Genomic DNA, 18,821 nt, shown 5'->3' with positions numbered 1-18,821 from the left:
CCACTCCCCTCGAGGGACGGCAAAACACTTCTTGGGGCAGAGCAGAGCGTCCTGGGCCGTTGGACCATGGGAAAGATCCGGAAGGAGCTGCGCGGCAACCGAACATGCGCAACCAGCGGGCAACGAAGCCAGAAGCCAGGTCAGGGCGGTTTTTGCTGCTGCTCAAAATTTCTTGCCAGTGCATTATGTAGACCGACGCGCGGGAGTGCATTTGCCTTGGGTGTGTGGTATGGTGGTAGTGATGGGAGCGGGTTTGTTGTTCTTTAATGTTCAACATCCTGTGGGAGTTTCGCGAGACGGGATGCAATGATCCGCGGGGTTTGCGTTTTTCTAATGGAACGGTTTTTTGTTCTTTTGGTTTTCTGTTTTTGTTGTTGTTGTTGTCTTTTTTTGGAATGATCTGTACGCAGTATATGAACCTCGAACGAGGGATGCGGTTGGTCGTTTGCTGCTACTGGTCGCGTTCTTTGTAAGAACATAGTTCTGAAGGCATCTAAGTTACAACGATTTCCTACAATATAATTGTTAATCTATTTAAGGCTTTTTTGCTAGGTACTCATGCCAGAAATATTAGTTGAAAACGGTGAATCTACTCGTATTACAACATGAGTTTGGTTTTCTCTAAAGCAAATGTGCAAAATTTATGGCATTATTCACTGAAGGAATAAATCGTACAGAAAAAAACATTACTTCTTATAGTTTGCGTTTTCATGTCTGAACAGTTCCAGAGCATAATTCGAATTGAATTTTAGTATTCCATTGGGGATCATATGAATTAATAAAAAAAATCCGATAACCTTACCTGTGCCTCAAGAAGCAACGCGATACTATCTTTAGTTTTGTAGTTAGATTAAGACAATACATGCAGACAATACATCTATACAATTTGGGTAGAAATATAAGGTCAGCAGCTACTATTTTAAATCCTCGTACGAAGAAGTCCTATTGGAACAATACTTTTAATGTATGGGACATTTAACAGTAGAGCAGCTTTTCTAGGAATATATTTAAACAGATCAGCAATACCTGTTAATGTTTTCCTCTGGAAAGTACACTTATTTTCTTTTGTCTTTTGAACTTATTTACAGTACGTAACTTGTGTAATTTATATCTATATCTGTTATTTTCTCACAGTTAATCCTTTTAACAACAATTGGAATTATTTTGTATCTGAGTTTATTTTACGTTTTTCCTTAGGGTAATTGAAAAAAAACTTACGTTGGCCACACTTTTCAAGCCACTCATTAGCTGAACATGAAACAACGTATAATTTATTCCTGTTTTTTCTATGATTTAAGTTATATCTTATGGTTCAATGAGAATATGTTGTAAAATGGTCAAAATAGTCTATTGTCCGACATAAAGAACAGTTGGAATATGAGTATTCCCTTCATATGGTGCCCTCTTTAAAAATAATATATTTATATATTTTTCAAGGCTTTAGATAATTAAACTATGATGCATGAGATTTCCTTTAAGATTGAAGCCATGGTCTTGTCTTGTGACTCGAAACGCCAACGCTATTGGATGCTGTAAAGGTTTTAAAACCTTGGCTATTGTGGCGTCGCTTAGTAAACTTAAGAATCTGCTACCAAAGTGCACCAGAAACCAACCTCGTAGCTCTGGGCTATTTGCGAGAATTGCACAAAAAAGGGTAGCAGTTATAATGGATGCAATAATTGTTCCAATTAGCTGATCGCCTAATCGCCAGTTTCGAAACTGCCACCACGCGGTTACAGGCGCGCTATGTGCGTCCTGTTTATGTGGCGAATGAGCAGAGCAGGGCACGGATCTCGCTTGGGGGAAAAAAAAAACACAGGAAGTATTCGGAAGTAGCACCGCCCTCCGCATGTCTCGAGGAAACCGAACCACAAAACCTCCCAAGCCCAAGAGGATCGCCGGACCGGTCGCAACGATCACTGTTGCTGCTGCTGCTGCTGCGGCTGACGAAACTGAACCGCTGAATGATTTATGACAAAATGCGCTGCGCTTTTAATCTGTAATTTATTTTAAATTGTTAATTTGTTTCGCTGGAAGATCGCTCCTCCTCTCCGCTAACAAAAAAAAAAAAAGGAAAGAATGAATGCCAGGATTTGAGGGTTATGTTGATGGGCTAAACGTTTGATTGCATTGGTGTGGCGAGGTTACAGATGTTCTAAAAGTTCTGCAAAAGAAATCCTCAGCACGATCAATGCGGATGATGCGGAAGGCGGATGTTATGTGGTGATGCTTTTGGGGCGAAACCGACGTCGTGGAACACCCAAAATGTGTTGGTGGCACAAAAGCCTGCCAGCCAGAGTGTGTGATCGTGAAGGACAAAAGGTGGTGGAATGGTGCTGGATCGATGGAGACGGCGGTACACGCACGCAGTCTGGCCACCTCCACAAAACATCCTTCGCAGAGCGCAGAGTGCAGCGCGAAGGCCCTCAAGGGCATCCCGTGAATGGCCGCGGTGAGTGAGTGAGTGAGTGTTCGGTTAATTTGCCGTTGCCCGGCTTGCTTGTGGCGGCAAAGGTTTCCTTTCCGTTCTCCTCGATCGAGCTTAATTTTCAGTGGGATCGCAAGGATGTGCGCGAGGTGCTCCCGCGGGCACACGCGGACTCCGGGCACGGAACGCGGGGCGAGGAACGAGGGGAATGCCATTTTTTTTTCTTGCTTGCCAAGCTCCTCGATGATGGTGGGTCGATTACGCAGTAAGGTTGCGTGGCCGGTGTCATGGCGACCGATCCTTGGGGCGACCAGACACACGCACACACACGCACACAAATACCGCCACTGCTCGTCGCCAACGAAATTGTTGTGTCGCTCGTGGGGAGGACAAAAGAAGGCGTCTTCTTTCGCATATTTATCACCGTACGGCGTACAGTACGATGCTCGACATTATGTGAAGCAGTGCACTGTGACTGTGGAAGGTTTTAATGGTCTAAACGCGAAAGTTAATCGCTGTGTTTAAATTAAATGCGCAAATATAACAGTTCGTTCAATATCAGCAATGAACAAACAATGATTTACTAACCACATTTGCATGATCTACCAGTTCGGACTTTATGTGAGATGTCTGCCCCAACTTCATGTCTAGACAGTGCACCTAAGGACGAGTTGAAATATTATTGCCGTGGATTTACCTTCAAATAAACTAACTAAGGCTGAAATTGATGTTGAGCTGCATTGAAGGTGTGCTGAAAAGAGTGCTTCCTCGTCGTATCCTGTGGCTAAAAGTCCGCCCCGGGAGAAGAAGCTCATGGTTTTTAATTGTTTTTCTTGATCATTACACTTTAATTGTTTACTGTAAAAGAGATAGTCCTTTTGCAGCGCCTTTTGCAAAAAAAGGTTATCACAAATTGAATTTGACTTCTCTTGCGTTTAAAGAATAGTTAGTTGGTCGTAACTCCACTACTTATTAATTGATTGGCATTTTTACTACACCTACTTTGAGAATAAATGATAGCTTTTTGCAATAACTTTTTATCAATATGCACCTGATGCAGATTAAAATTTCAGCCTTATCACATAATAATTTTGTATTTGTTAATTATGCAATGTATTCTTCTACATTCATTATACTTTCATTTTGATTTTTTTTGGCAGAAGGATAAACCTCCATGTTCAAATACAGACAAAAATTGACAAAGACTTAACAGCAAACTTGTTCAGAAAAATGAATCCTACTTCAATAATTTGATCATTAGAATAATCTGTTGAATTTGCTATCATAAAAATGAATAAACGATGAATCGTTCAATTTTTACCTTAATTTAAAACACGTCACAATCTGCCATTGTTAGTTGTTAGTGGTTAACATGATTTTTTGTTACAAAAATGTTGCTACACAATTTGAGGGTCCTTTTGTACAATTTATTACGAATAAATTAAAAGGCATATGTAAAATACTTTAGGGATTTTTTAGGGAAGTTAAGGAGCTCCATTTTGCAATTAATCTATCCTCTCACAACCGAACAACCATTGAGTTATGGCAAGCAGTGTTTCAGCTACGGCACGGCGCATTGTTAAAGGTCTACCGGCCTTTTACTGCCGAGGTTGCTAAATAATTGAAGCCATAAGAATGGATATGACCGGCACGAGAGAATCCACTCCCCCCCCCCCCCACCTCCCACTCCCCGTTCGTATCGATGCCTCGGTCAAATTGCACCCACCCATTCCCGGTGCACAATCCAGCCAACGGAAGCGATGCAGTTGCATCGCCGTGGACGTGGCTGGCCTTCCCTCGCCCACCCGGCGGCGATGAGCGTTCCAGCCCTTCCAGCCACATCCGGAATGAATGAAGATCGTGGACGCGCGCGGTGGCGATCGACAGCGGCAGTGGCAGCCACCGCGGATGATTGGTCTCGCGGATGAATCCGATTCCTTCTACATGCCATGTGTGTGTGTGCGCGCGTGTGTGTGTGGTAAAGACGCGTTCGAGAGGGTAATTGTTTTAAAATTTAAATTTCCAGCTCCCGATAGGGTGGAGGACAACATAAAAAACGGGGCGCGAGAGGAGGGGTCCAGTCTCAGGTGGACCACTTTTTGCCTTCCGCCAGAAGCTTCTCATCAGCCACAACGCAGCTTCGCAGCGCCGATGACGATGATGTATTGCGCCCGGTGCTGGAAGGATGTTTTCCGCCTTTTTCGCGGTCTGATCGTACCCCGTCCGTCCCCGTACTCCGCATCCATTGTGGTGGTGGTGGTGGTGGTGGTGCTGCTGCTGATGGGCGACAGATGGATGGATGGGCCGACGGGAGAAATGGATCTCTCGTGGCTTCCTCGCCCGGTTGGCGGCCAGTTCGGGGTGGGGTCTGTGCAGGAGCGGAGGGTATTTATGTGTTCTGATGTGGCTGGTGGCCAAACAGCTTCCTGCCCTCACGGAAGGTCCACCTCCACCGATCGGTGCAATCAAGCCTTTTATTCACTCGCGGCGATATGAGAAAAAGAGAGATCGTTGCAACGACGACTCGACGACGACGACGTTGGCGAAGATGTATTCTTCGGTTCGTTACAGGAGGGAAATCATGTTTTTAGGGAAGGCGCGAGGGAGGAGTAAGGAGAATGGGCAAGGTGCAAACTAACAAGCGGACATGTGGATGATGTATCAGGGTATTTTGTTGAAGTTATTGATGCCAGCAATGATTTGCGGAATGGCGCGATAGGATCCGACTGCTGCTGTGCTATATCAGCATAAAATCTCAACCCCTCAATTGGGTACGATTTGCATCATAATAATCGTTTTAGTCATAACTGGAATGTAAATGAAAAACCGGAAATATATGCTCGTTGTCATTCTTTGGTTTGACAAAAAATTGAATTAAATCGACACTAACTTGATCCAACGTTGTGAAATTATATTTTTGAATTGAACGGTAGCTCCGCTAGTCGTTAGTTCTACTTTATGAAACATGATCCGCTATGTGATGCAAAAGAGTTAAGGGTAAGTTTATGTTTTTATATTTTGCTTAGTGACGTTTATTATTTTCGTTTTCACGTGAATGCTGAACCTTTCAAAAGTGTATCGTGTAAAATATATGGGTCAAACGATAGAAAACTTTTTGGGGAAAGGTTCATCGCCTTATATGTTATGTCGTTTTAAAGTAGAACTAAATACCTTTTAAACAATACATGCTACTGTTCATAAATTTTACAATAACTTTTTTTTTCGAGTGTCGAGTGTCGAATTTTGTGCCCAAAAATCAATTTTGCAGGAATGTTTAAAAACCTTCTTTCATTTGAAGAAAACGGCTGCTGAAATTCATCGTTTGTTGGTTTAAGTTAAACATGTTAAACATGTTTACGGTAAACATGTTACGACACAAAAAAATAATGTGAAAGTTGGTTTCAAAGGTTAAAAAGCGGATATTTCGACGTTACAGACACAGAACGTTCGGGAAAACTAAAACCAAGGAGAAAAAATTAAGATTTAAAGAGTGTCGTGCACTAAAAACCTCTGAAAGCTGGTCAAACTATTGAAGGAAAACGTTATCGAGAATAAGTGATCCTTTTGTCGTGAGTTCTGAATAGAAAACGGGATAACCGATATGATAAACGAATTTTCCAACATGACCAACGCTCGACCACATGTTGCAAAACCGTTCAAAAACGTTTAAGAAAACGTCGAAGCCAAATTGCCACAAAAGAAGAAATGTTCTTCTGAGGTATCCGAAAATTGCCAGAAAGATGGCAAAAAGTAGTGGCTACCAATGGACAGTACTTTTAAGGGCCAGATTGTTAAGATTTATCAATTAACGTTAACAATTAACGATTCATTAAAAGAAAAACCACGAATTTCTATACAGACGAAAGAAAGGCGATCTAATGTACCAATGAGAGACCAACGGAAACTGTTGAAGAACAAAAAGCTTCTTTCAGATCTGATCAGAAGTAATAGATGGAAGAAAACCTCCCGCTATGAATGTTTAAATGAATAACTTTGATCCCAAAAAAAAAATTTCCGTTCAATCCTCTTCATGACTCACGCACTGAGAACTGAAACCTTGAGTCCCAACTCAAACTGTTGCGTGGGGATATGTGTGCATGCAACCCACATCGTCCTGGTGGCCAGAAAGCCAACGGCAGCAACGCTTCAGTGTTTGCCGTTTGCTTATTAACGCAACCCGCAAAGCGGTGGGAGGACCCTTCAGAGATATGGTTTTCAATTTCATGCTACCAATTTCCGCTCATACGCCCCATCGGAGTGCCGTTGTGCGTGTGTGTGTCCGTAAACTTCATGTTCTGTTTTTGGCAATTCCGCGGTCCAACATCCAGACAGAGGCGAGGGCGATTTCCAATTGTGGCCGAGGAGGAGCCTATTTCGCGGAGGCAGACAACGACGACTGCTGCACGATCGATCGAAGTCATCATAAAGTCGTCGTCGTCTTCGTCGTCGTCTCCAGCCGTCTACACGCCCACTAGCCAGCGAGAAATTAAACGATTTTCGTCCAGTGGACTCAGTCCAGTGGGTGGGCAAGCCCGGGTGGCCGGTGCACCCTTTGCGATTCGGGAGATTACTTTTCGGCCCATTTTTTCACCTTCGGTCAGCAACATAAATCGCATTTCGAAGCCGAAATTGCTGCCATTCCTCGCCGCCCTCTCCTGTAACCGGTAAGATATAACGTTTTAATCATTTTTTTCGATAAAACAATTCACGAAATCAAAAACGCAGATCGAACGCTCCTTGTTGAGGTTAAGAGCATGAGCGGTATCTGCTGCAATTGTCTCGTCTTCGTATGCTAGAACATTATGCTGGTGGCAGGTGTTTGCATTAGGTTCGTCGCCGGTGGTCCAATGGTTCAATGCGCACGTGGTCATCCCTCTGGCACGCGCTCGTGGCCACTGTCGCGCTCCAGTTCTGGTTCTGGAGATCGAAGCACACCATCGCTTGCCCTTCCCTTCCCCTCTCTCCCGCCGTTCGTCGGTTTGATCGTCAAATTTACCATTTCCATTTGCATCGCATCCGAGCGGCCGGCCCGTTGTTGGTTGTTTGAATTAGGAGATCGGAGTGGAGTTTCGGCTTCTTAAACCCTTAAACCCCTTTCCGTGATGCTTCGCCCCCGCCCCCTGGTGCGGGTGTTAATCGAACGATAAATGAGTTGCCATGAGAGAGAGACTCCGCGCGATGCGATACGGTCCGCACGCACGGTGACCACACGCGGTGGGTGGTGGTTTACGCGTCGAGCAAACCGCCGACCACGAACTGCACCAGACGCAGAACATCAGGAACGCTCCCTGGGCAGACCAGGACAGGGAAGGGGCAGCGGTGCTAATGAGCGGCACAAACAACGCATTCGGGCATTCGGATCGATAGCTGGTCACGTTTCAAGCGCTTCAATACCACTTCGTTTCGCTTCAGTTCAGCTGCTCCACTGCTCCGCCGGGGAGTTCTTACCTACCTGTCAATGCTACGCAAGGAAACAACAAACCGGCGCTGAAGAGATACGAGAGAGAGAGAGGTCTATTGGTTTTTGTCATAATTTCATGCATTTTTTATTCCCGCTTTTTTTGGCGCTTCGCATAAACATGCTTCCAGCTGTTCGCCGTATCCTCCTTCGTACCGTTCTGGGCACCAGTTTTTTGTTTATTGCGCCATGCTTTTTTGTTTTCTTGTATTTGAAACATAGTTTTTTTTTAGATTGTTTAGGTTAACTGTGTGTTCTGTGTTCTGTGTTAATGCTTTTAAAGTTTGGAATTATTAAGAACTTGTCCACAATTTCATCCCTTTATTGCGAGTGTGTGTAATTTGTAAACGTTACACTCCCGGGAGCGAAAAAGGCGTAACGTGGTGTAATATGGCATAGGCAAAGGCGCGTTCTAGTTGCTGGACTTTCATTCAAACTTCCCCCATTTTTTCTTCTTTGCAATAGAAAATGCACTGCTGAGTGTCTCAAGTAAATACCTCTTAACCTATCCCGATGACCTGCTCCTTCCGGTCCCGGTCCGGAGAGGGTTTCAATCACAAACGGACGACAACGTAGACGACGATGCGGTCAAACCCAGAGCCAAAGTGCACGGACCAGTTTAACGATCTGTTTGCGTTCGGTTAATATTGATTTAAAAATGCTATTAGACCTTAACGTTTGATCTAATTTTTGTATAAAGTTGACTCTACTCGTTAACTTCCGTTAACTATTCTTTGGTTTCGGTTCTTTCGGCACATGTCCTGCGGCATCCCCTCCTCCCCCTCCCCTGCGGTGTGACGGTTACGGTGCAGTTCCGATCGTCGATCGAGACCTCGCTCGGAGTTTGACTTTCGAATTCTCACCCGACCGTCAAGCAGTGCAGGGATCAGCGGTTCTGCATCTGGTCTCTAATCGAGCTCTTCTTTGAGGGGTTTTTTTTTGAGATTTATTTCCGCCTTTGTCATAACTAGAACTGGAACGTTTTCGAGCGCGAGTGTTAACAAGCTCATTCGACCATTGCATCGCCGTCTCGCGTGTCGTCGTCGTCGTCTTGGAAACCCCAAAGTGCATCCTTTGGCGCGTGAGGCATTAAGCAAGCAATCTCTCTCCCTCTCTCTCTTTCTCTTTCGCTCTCTCTCTTTCTCTGTTCCTTTTAACGCTTATTGTAAGGGTAAAGCTAGGTATAAATGGGAAGAATGGGAAGAAAACTTCTCTTACTATTTGTAGTTCTCTCTCTCTCTCTCTCTGTGTGTTTGCTAAGGTTGTTGCTTTGCTTTTCATTTTTAAATCGGTAAAATGGTTCTAGGTTCCGTTAGCGTTTAGCTAGAGTGGACGGTAAAGCGCGCCCTATTCGCGATTCGCCAAAGGCAGGCTGCCTGCACCACCATTATTATGCTAGTCGATAAAAAATAGTGCATATTTGCATAAGAGCGATTTGATGAGAGCTGTCTTTGGTGTATGTACGGGGTTGTCGCGCGTGGCATGTTTTAAAAATCGTAACAGGAACAGGAGGTGTTTGTTGTGGCACATTATGTAGAAGCATTATGTAGTGGTTATAGCGAGCAATTTTCGGTTAATATCAAGTTACGAGTTACGTTAGTGCAGCTTTCCGCATTCTTCAAATTTTCCTATCTGCTTCTCTTATGGTACTGTTAATAATATTGTAAAATGTTAATGTTACTGCTTAGATCACCCTTCCGGTTGCGCAACTGACGCGCACCAACTCGGAAGCCTGTTCCGTCCGTGGTTACTGGCACGCTCGCGTACGATAAGGCACTTAGTCAACAACATGGTTTCTGGGGTCACACTCCGACAGGGCACGATCTGCTCATCCTCGCGCACCTCGTCATCGTGGCTCATGGGATTAGGAGACATCGTTTATACTAGCAAAACTACCGAAAAATTGTTCCTATATTTTTTTGGTTAGAGTTTAGTAGTTATCGTAATCACAACGTTAACGTGTTTTTGTCCGTCCGTTTTTCTTTGCCAAAGTTCGGCTACTAGCGGCACTCGAAGGCGTCAGGCGTCGTTGCGTTTTGCGAACAGAGCTTCGAATTACAATTATTGTTCCACGATGAAACCATCTCAGTATTTCTCTAAAGGCATCTTCATCACCAGATCGCAGAATGGTTAACGAAACTGTCGAACGAAACAGATAATAACGAAACAAACAACGAGAAACAACGAAAACAAAGCGAAACAAACGAAACCAATTGAGTTAAGGGCGAAATAGAACGGATAAATAAAAGAAACAAACAAAAGAACGTAATGTTTTTCAATTAAAAAACCATTTCACTTTATTTCACAAATACAAGACAAAACACATACGGTTTCTCGTTAGCCAAATTTTGTACTGTAACGCATTCGAAAATCATTGTCTTTGAACACTTCTCTCCTTCTTCTTGTCCTCTCTCTTCCTGCTCCTCTTCCTCCTCACTCCTACTGCGGCGTACTGGTAGTCATGAGTCATGAACTACCAGCTCCGCATTTGAGAATGGAGTGAGTGGCCTAAAATCCTATGTGGCTACGCGCTAAGAATAAAGGAAAAGGACGCAACTAAATGATAAAACTTATCGCATAAATAAAAGTAAAACTTAAAGTCAAACTAGACGTACTACGGCTCCGGGAGGCTTAGCTTACGAATCGAGTAACGAGGTTTTGTGTTTCGCTTTCACGCGGGCAACCCCTCCCCCCTCTCGGGCAAGTACAGAAGATACAGATACCGTAACAGTATCGTTCGTTTCGTCAGTGGCATAAATTAATAAGTGTACTGTTCTGAGTGTGTGTGTGCCTGCGTTTTAACGACATGTTTGCTTGCTCACATATTTGTCCCTTTTTTGTAGCGTTTTCTTGCTCTTGTTTGTGTTTTTTTTGGCGAGGGAGCACTGTTACCTGTTTACAAAGTTTTTCCTTCTTTCTTCCATTTTTACTTTCATTTTTAAGGATGTTCTTCTTTCAAGGATACCAACTATCCATCCAAAACAATCTATCAACGCTGGAACCAAATGATTTTTTTCTTCCTAACTAAAACACACACATTCTCCTCACCGGTCACGGATCAACAATGGAAGGATCGCTTTAGCTTCCGAAATTCCGAGTATAAGGATTTGAGCAACGAACGTTTCCCCAGCGCAGCTAGTATGCAAAACAGTGGAGAGCAAAGTTATGATGATACAGTGCTAAGTGCTAGGAAAATTTGAGGAGACAAACTTAAAACAAACGATTCAAGAAACGATGTCAAACATGGAAACGTGACGCAATGAAGAAGGACCGCTCGCTTCGTTCGGCTCGAAATAAGTAACGCAAACACAATTTAGATCAAAAAGTAAAGAGTAAAACGAGATAAATCAACGCCGAAAAAGATGAAGTGAAAAAATAGACTAATGAGTACGTAACACAAAAGTACAGTTAAATAAATAAATAAAAGCGATCGCGCTCGATCGGCTAATCGCGTTGGAGCGAACAAAGCTACAGAGAAGGAGGAAGAAAAAGAGGTTTTGTTTTGTTTTTTTGTACAAGAAGCTAAATAGGGGAGGAGAGGTGGTGAAGGATTCATTAATAAATAGATTAGAAATAAGACCGATGGTAAAGCGAAAGGGGAAACAAAACGGGCTTCTTACGCTTAGTTAAAAGATAAGCTAATGCCTAACACACAACAGTGTAGTAGTGAAGTAAGTAAAGTAAAAGTAGCAAATACAAAGAGAAGGAATTTTTTTCAGGAGGAATCCGGGCGGTTACCTTACAGGTTGAGAATTCCGGACTAACGTCTTCCACGGGCACCCACCACCCCCCCCCCCCCCCCCCCCCCCCGTTGCGGGTGCGTCTTTTGCGATGAGGAATGCGGCGTGGGTGTTTACAGTCGCGTTCGCGGTTTCGAAACAAGTACAATTACATGGAGAGTATATGTATATGGCTTGGGAAGGATATGGGATGGTTCCCCCGGTTCTGAAGTGGCCGTTCGCCACACGACCGCGTCTTTCGCCCGCCAAATGCGTCGCTCCCCCCCCGTTTCATTGGTTTGTTTTTTCGCTTCTAACAATTTCGAACAATCTTATTGTTTAAGGTACATGACAGCATGTTTTGATGCCCTGGTTGGCCTGCGCTTATCGCGATTCACTTTTTCATTATTTACTTTTCTTCTCCTTTTTTTGTAATCGACAAAACATATCGACGATTATCTCACTCGCTGACGGAAAGAAATGGCATGTCGCTGTTGCTGCTGCTGCTGCTGATGGTGATGCTGTTACAAGCATATTTCATTAACAGTTTCTTTGAGTTTCATATTTACAACATTTTTCGCGCAATCGCTTATCTGTTGCGTGTGTGTGTGCTTTGAGCGGTGCTCAGCATTAATAAGTTAAAAAACTTAAACATCTAATGGTTGAGGGGGGTAGGGAAAAGGTAAGCAGCTGCCAAAATAATCTCTCTTATCTTCACCGACACTTTCGCACACTTACGTAACGCTAAAATAAATTACTTTCATGCACTGCGAACTTTACATAAAACCGCGATCGGTCCCAATGGCCGACTTTATTTTTTTTCGGCAAGCAAACAGAGAATGCACCGACCGCAGCAGCAGCAGCAGCACCAGCAGCAACCAAACATGCCAAGAGACATTACACGACTTAAGAACTAGCTTTACACAGAAGCACTTTTAAGAGATAGCACCCACCCCACAACCCCCCTACTTACACGATAGTAAATGCCCTGCTGCCGTGGCGATCAGCTCCTTTACTTCACTTCTCGTGCTGTACAAAGAGAGCTCTCTCTGTCTCTCTGTTTTCGCCAGTACCTTATCAGCGTCTTCGACAAAATCGGTTCGCACATATTTAGTTTATCTAGCTTTAGCTACCCTCTTTCGGGGAGCTCCTATTTTGTTTCTGCTTCCGTTTCTCTTACATCTGAGATCTCGGTTTACATCTTCATCATCATCATCAGCATCATCATCATGATCGTTTGATTCAGTGGAGTTGGTTCGCGATTGCGTTCTTCTCCGTCGATCGGCATCTACGGACGCTTCTAGTTACTTCGAGGTTTTGTCTTTTTTTCGCATCCATTTTTCTACTGTACGTGTGTGTGAGAGAGAGTAGTGTCCGTGTAAGTGAGTGATAGTGTGTGCCATTGTATGATCATGATTTGGAAGGTTTCTAAGGAGCCAAACAATCCACGGAAGGATTTCCTTTTTTCTCTCTCGGTTCGGTTCGACTACTTATGGCGTTGTTTAAGTAAGATTCTGTACTTCTGTCTTCTGGTTCTGTCTTCTCCTGTCCACTAACAATATAATCCTGCACACTAGCGATAAATTTGGCACATGTGTTTTCAACGTTAGACTCCCGGAAGAAGATTCAACGTTCGAATCCGATTGTTTGCTAGGATTGTTGTGTTGTCGTCGTCGTCGTCGTCCTCGCTATCCTTGGACTGACATACCCTTGTATTGTGTGTTCTGGTTCTGGGGCATCCCGGTTTCACTTACATCCGGTTTTGTACACATTTATAGCAGCACCCGTCTTTCTAATTCCTACACAAAGCAGACGAGCAGCAAGGGAAAGGGACACCGCACGATGCGCAATCGAGGAACAGAATAAAAGGGGAAACCAATGTCTACCAAAAGGATTGTGATAGTGACTGTGTGTGTGTGTTTGAGGGAGAGATTTCTTGGAAGGATCTGACTCCTTACTTCCTGCTGCCACCACCACCACCACCGCGTGAAGGCGTGAATGCCTCGCAAACGCAGCAATCGCGAACCGCGCAAACGAAAAGCAAAACATAATGGATTCCTCCTGGATTCGGTGGATTGGACCGGGGCCAAAAAGGCTAAAAGGCTGTAGTGCCATTCTCTCGCTCTCTTGATTTATATCCCCCTTCCTCGCGGCAATCACTGATACCTCATCCTTCCACTGGCACCAGTATTCCCCCTGGGATGATTTTTAGCAACGAAATGGTTCCCGAAAACAGCAGCAGCAGCAACAGCAGCACTTCAAGTCTGGAGCTGCGTTGGAAAATTTGGGAATCATTCTGCTGTCCGAAGAAGGTGTCCATCATCCGGAGGGGGGTCGGGGTGGGTGCGCCCTCCCGTCGGCACGCAGGAAATAGCGCCAATGCGCTAACGATGAACTGCCCCCGGTCGGCCGGCCTCTGTCGATGAATAAGAAGTGGCGCAACCGGTCAAGTGGCCAACCAGTCATCATGATGACCAATCGCAAAATCCTAGCCACCGTCTGCTGTCTGCACGAGATCGCGCCCGTGTGTGTGTGTGTGTGTGTCCGCGGCGGGAGCAATAAATCATTCGCACCAAACAGCCGTGGGAGACAAGCGAAATGTAAACACGTTCCTCCCCAGACGAAGTCGAAGCCACGGGATGTGTGGTTCGTGTCTGTGTGTATGTGAAGAGAAACTAGATCAACACTCGCCTCGAGATCGCCTCGAGATCGCTGCCTCGAGCAATGTACGCCCGAGATCGCACGTTAGTCTCCAGCGCCACGGGTGTGTGACGCCGTCATGATGATGACGATGACGACGAAATCAACGGGAACATAATCGGACGATTATCGGCCGATTGCCGGAGGTATCATTAGACCTCCCCTCCGCGCCTCCCGAAAGGTGCGATCGGATCGGATCTCGACTCCCTGGACCAGACTCACCGTGTCACCGGAAATGGGTTATAACCGGGAACGACGACGACGACGACGACGAGTCTTCTGGACTCCCGGTCAGCGTGACGTGGCACTCCTTCACTCCAGAATCCGCACACACACACACACACGCACACACTCGATGGATGCTGAGCAATCATCATTGTTGATAGTGCCGCGCCTCCCAATCGCGTTTAGCATTCCCGGGAGGATTGTGTGCCGGCCGGCGAATGGCCGCATCCAATCCATTAAGGAGTCCGGAGCTGGTCCAACGAGGGGACAGCAAAACTGCTGACATGCCGTTGACACAAACGCCACGCGCTAGTACGGTCCTGGGTCCAGTCCTGTCCAGTCCGGTGTGCTTTTTGGGAGAAAGCCATAATCTTCTCCCGAGGAGACCGGTGGGACCCACCGCTGGACCGCCCCTTTCGCTCTTGTTAAACGGTTTACGGCGATGCCGTCCGGTCGCAAATCATTCTAAAACAATCACGCTGCTGGCTGGCTGGCTGGCTGGCCCTTAGCTGGACACGTCGCCAAAAATGCAATTTTCCGCATCCCGCGAACGGATGCTGCTGACAAAAGTTGGCCACACACCAACCCGGCATCGGCACCGGTACCGGTTCTTCGTCCCCAAAGTAATTACGGGAAAAAGTTGAAACCATTGAACCTAACCGTTCACCTCCGCGAGATCGCGAGATCGTACGCCAGTCCGCCTCCCGGGAGAACGCACGCACGCACGCACACAATGGACACTGACGATGGTCAGGAAAGTCCCGAAATGCCCTCCCGTTAGCGTCATAATGCACTTTACAGGCCAGGACCATCGGCCTACGTAGCCTATGTTCAATTCCTGCCTCGCTTAGGGCCTGGAGTCCATTTATCCAACCGATCCGAGGGTTGGTAAGGTCATAACTCACGAGCCCCCTTTCGGAGCGACACTGGCAGTGGAAGGGACGAACCGGAGGAGTTTAAGCTTTGTTTCACCAACTTGTCTACAGCCCTGGCCCCGCGGGTACGACATGGCGACCCTACGGCGACGCCGGCGGAAACTCTTCGGTGAGTTTCCCAGGAGCTTGATCCCAGTGTGTCCACCCTCGAGGCGGTGGTGGCGGTGGTGGAAGAGGATAATGCTGGCGATGTGAATCGCCTTCACTTGTGCCTGTGCTCGGTCTATACCCGCGTGGTCTCGGTCGTTGTGCATTGGTTGCATGCATGCAAAGGCCCTTCCGCTCTCGGGGGGGCTTGGATTGGAGCCATTATTTAACACGGAAAAGGGTGCAAAAGGGAGGAGGGAGAGTAAGTGCCCCCCTCCCCCACTCCACGTCCCATTTGGAAAGGCCATCACTACGGGGTGTGTGGTAGGCTTCAGGATGAAGGACGAACTACAACAATAACAAAAAAAACGCAAGCGGATAAAATTGCAACCGGTTGGGCGCAATGCAGATTGCGGCTGTCGGTCGCTTGGTCGGTCGCTTGGTCGGTAGTAGTTACCCGCAACGAGTTGGTCGCTCTCTTTCTCTTACTCTCTCTCTCTTCTCCTAGATGAAGGTTACTACAGAGTGCAAAGCACCGGCAGCAGACTCATGGTGCCTGCTGCTGGTGGCGTGCTGTGGTTTGTCTATGACTGTTGCCGCTGCCCAAAAGTTCCGGAACTTCCGGACTCCAAAAACTCTTGCTTTGGAGTAACTTTTTGACCAACAAAAAAAAAGGACAACGAAAAAAAAGGACGACGGAACCAAACCTGAGGGGAGAGGGATTTATGTAATGAAATGTGGGATTGAATCCCGGTTCCCGGTTGTTTTTTCTCTTTCTCTCTTCTCTTCAAATTGTACTCCTTTGCGGAATTCGTGTGGATCCGTGCGCTCGCTTGGAAGGAAGAGTATAATTTAATACCAAAAACGAAAGGGGGGACCCACAACGAGACATGCAAGCGACGCCGACGCCACCTACAAACTGCCTAAACTTCATCTAAACCGATCAAACCTAAACCAAACCCAAACACGGAGCGCCATCAACCGTCGCTTTATAGTCGCGGTTTCTTCCTTCCTTCGTTTCGACGAAAAATGGCGAGCGGGGCGTAGTTCGCGTGGACCTAGTTTCCGTCCCGTGGGTGGTGGAAATTGGCCCCTTCTGTCTCCCACACTCCCTCTTCGCCTCGGTGCTTCAGCTTGAGCACACGCTAATTACGCCACCATTACCCCGTCCACTGTTCCTTCCTCGATTCCCCTTAGATCGGGCTTTATGAGGGCGTTGCGGGTGGAAAAATGAAATTTGCAGCACCATGCAACGCCTCCGCCGAGCGGGTTAGTGGGAAGAACAGAGGGCCAAAGGAAAATTCCGGAGGCAAATAATGCGCATAAAAATGGTGAAATGAACAAATGGTTTGTGAAGAGTGAAAGAGGCCGTGGGGAGGGGGGGGGGCGGTAGAAGTGGCGACTGCAAGAAGAGTGATGATGCCAAGACCCTGGCCCCCTCCGGGCCGGACTACTGGCCAACGCTCGTGGTGGCCGGTGAAGACGAGGTGTGCAAGGTTTAATATTCAATTTGCATGATTGAAAATTTAAATTAAGATCATGCAGTAATAGTGGTGGTGGTGGTGGTGCAGGGACTCCAGGACTTTTCCGGTCGTCCGTTGCGGAAGGTCCATGCCAAGTACTGCTCGTTATGCCGTACTGCATACCGTACATCCAATCCGTGGAGGCAAGCAGGAAGAAGGTGGAAAAAGGAAGTTTGTTTTTCTGTGAAGCTACGAGTGCGCCAAGGAGTTTATGGGAACTGTACTAGTACTACTGCTGCTGCTACTACTACGGGTTTGTCTAATCTGGTTTTGGGTTCCAAAAAGAGGTGCTACACCATTCAAATCATCACATCCCGGTTGTCGTTGTCATGTTGTACGTTACGTGGGTTCTGTTTCTTGAACTGTTTCGCTCCAATACTGTTCCCCTATATGGCTCCCTTCGGGCTACTAACAGCCGGCTACTACACATTGGTTACATTCTTCTGTTTCCCTCGTAATAAGGCACACGTGTTAGTAAGGCGTACGGGGACGTCACGGCGTCATGACTGTTGCTACCTATTGCTACACTAGACCTTGTGTCGTGCATTACGACGATCAACAACGACGGGATGATGCGACCAAACTCGAGGAATACGTTACATGTTGTTTTCGTTTTCCAGGGGAAAGGGAATGTTTGGCGAACCGGATTGTGGTCTCGTCGTAGAAATCTGTTACTGCTCCTGCTTGTCGCTTACTTCTAACTCCCTCGGTTCGACTAATGACGAGCGTAAAGCTCCGAAACCACTCGTTCCACTGAAATCAAATGTAATTTATGGGAAACCCGATCGGGTACAGTAGTGCGCAGTGCAGTGACCACCCACCTCGTGTGTCCTGCTTGCAGAATTCTAAAAACAAAACATTGTTCACAACCATCGAGATTTGTTTGCAAAAACGGACACACACATACACAAAGATAGTATTACTCTGCTCCTTCTGCTCCTCTGTATCCTATACTGGTCCACTAGCCTCTTGAGGGATCTGCTGACTACCTCTCTTCTCTACCGGTTACGAAGAACTACGATGCACACCCAAATCGGGGAAAAAAACGAGGAACAAGAACCTAAAGAACTAGAAGTTACTAGACATCGACACAAACTCACACGTACACGCACACGCACACACAAATACTAACGTACGACGGCTGCTCTCTTCTAATACAGCAGGAACTCTACGTGTTAGCCCAAAACAACAACTATAATCACTTCAGCGCGCCATTTTAGGTGCGTTGTAATCTGAAAATTAGCTCTCTCTCTCTCTCGAAAGGAATGTTCCTCCGCTACCTAACACCAGCTACATCGATCGACCCCCCTTACGATTCAGTATTTGCCTCAAGTACGTAGCTCGTCGGGACGCCCCCGAAGCTGACCTGCTTCTTCATGCTACGCCCCGTACCCAGACTAACCATGGGCAGTAGAAGCGGTTTCTGGTCCATCAGTGGACTGCCACCGTCACCGCCCGGACCTATCCCTATCCCACCCCCCAGCCCACCGCCACCTCGCTGCGAATCGTAACGCGTGTGGGTGCGCATATGACGCGTGATCATATCCCGGCGGCAGGCCGCGTACGGACACTGCGGACACTTGTACGGTTTCTCGCCCGTGTGCGTCCGCTGGTGCGTCGAGAGATGGTCAGAGCGTGAGAAGATCTGACCGCACACCTTACACGAGTACGGTTTGACGCCGGTGTGCAGGCGCATGTGCCGCGTCAGCATGTCGGACCGGGCGAACGATCGATGGCAGACCTCGC

General features: G+C 46.5%; 1 protein-coding gene across 1 annotated transcript in view; it reads right to left on the bottom strand.

Annotated features, from left to right (window-relative positions):
• Positions 1 to 16,949: 16,949 nt before the first annotated feature.
• Positions 16,950 to 18,821, bottom strand: part of LOC125948033 (zinc finger protein 853) — a 77,547-nt gene continuing 75,675 nt past the window's right edge. The window contains exon 2 of the mRNA XM_049673660.1: positions 16,950 to 18,821. This exon is cut by the window's right edge and continues 1,708 nt beyond it. Coding sequence (XP_049529617.1) covers positions 18,385 to 18,821 — 437 coding nt within the window. The 3' untranslated portion in view covers positions 16,950 to 18,384.

Source organism: Anopheles darlingi, chromosome 2 (assembly GCF_943734745.1).
Source record: "Anopheles darlingi chromosome 2, idAnoDarlMG_H_01, whole genome shotgun sequence".
Classification (NCBI taxonomy): Eukaryota; Metazoa; Arthropoda; class Insecta; order Diptera; family Culicidae; genus Anopheles; species Anopheles darlingi.
Note: the sequence above shows the minus strand (reverse complement) of the source record. Positions and strands in the feature narration are given on the sequence as shown.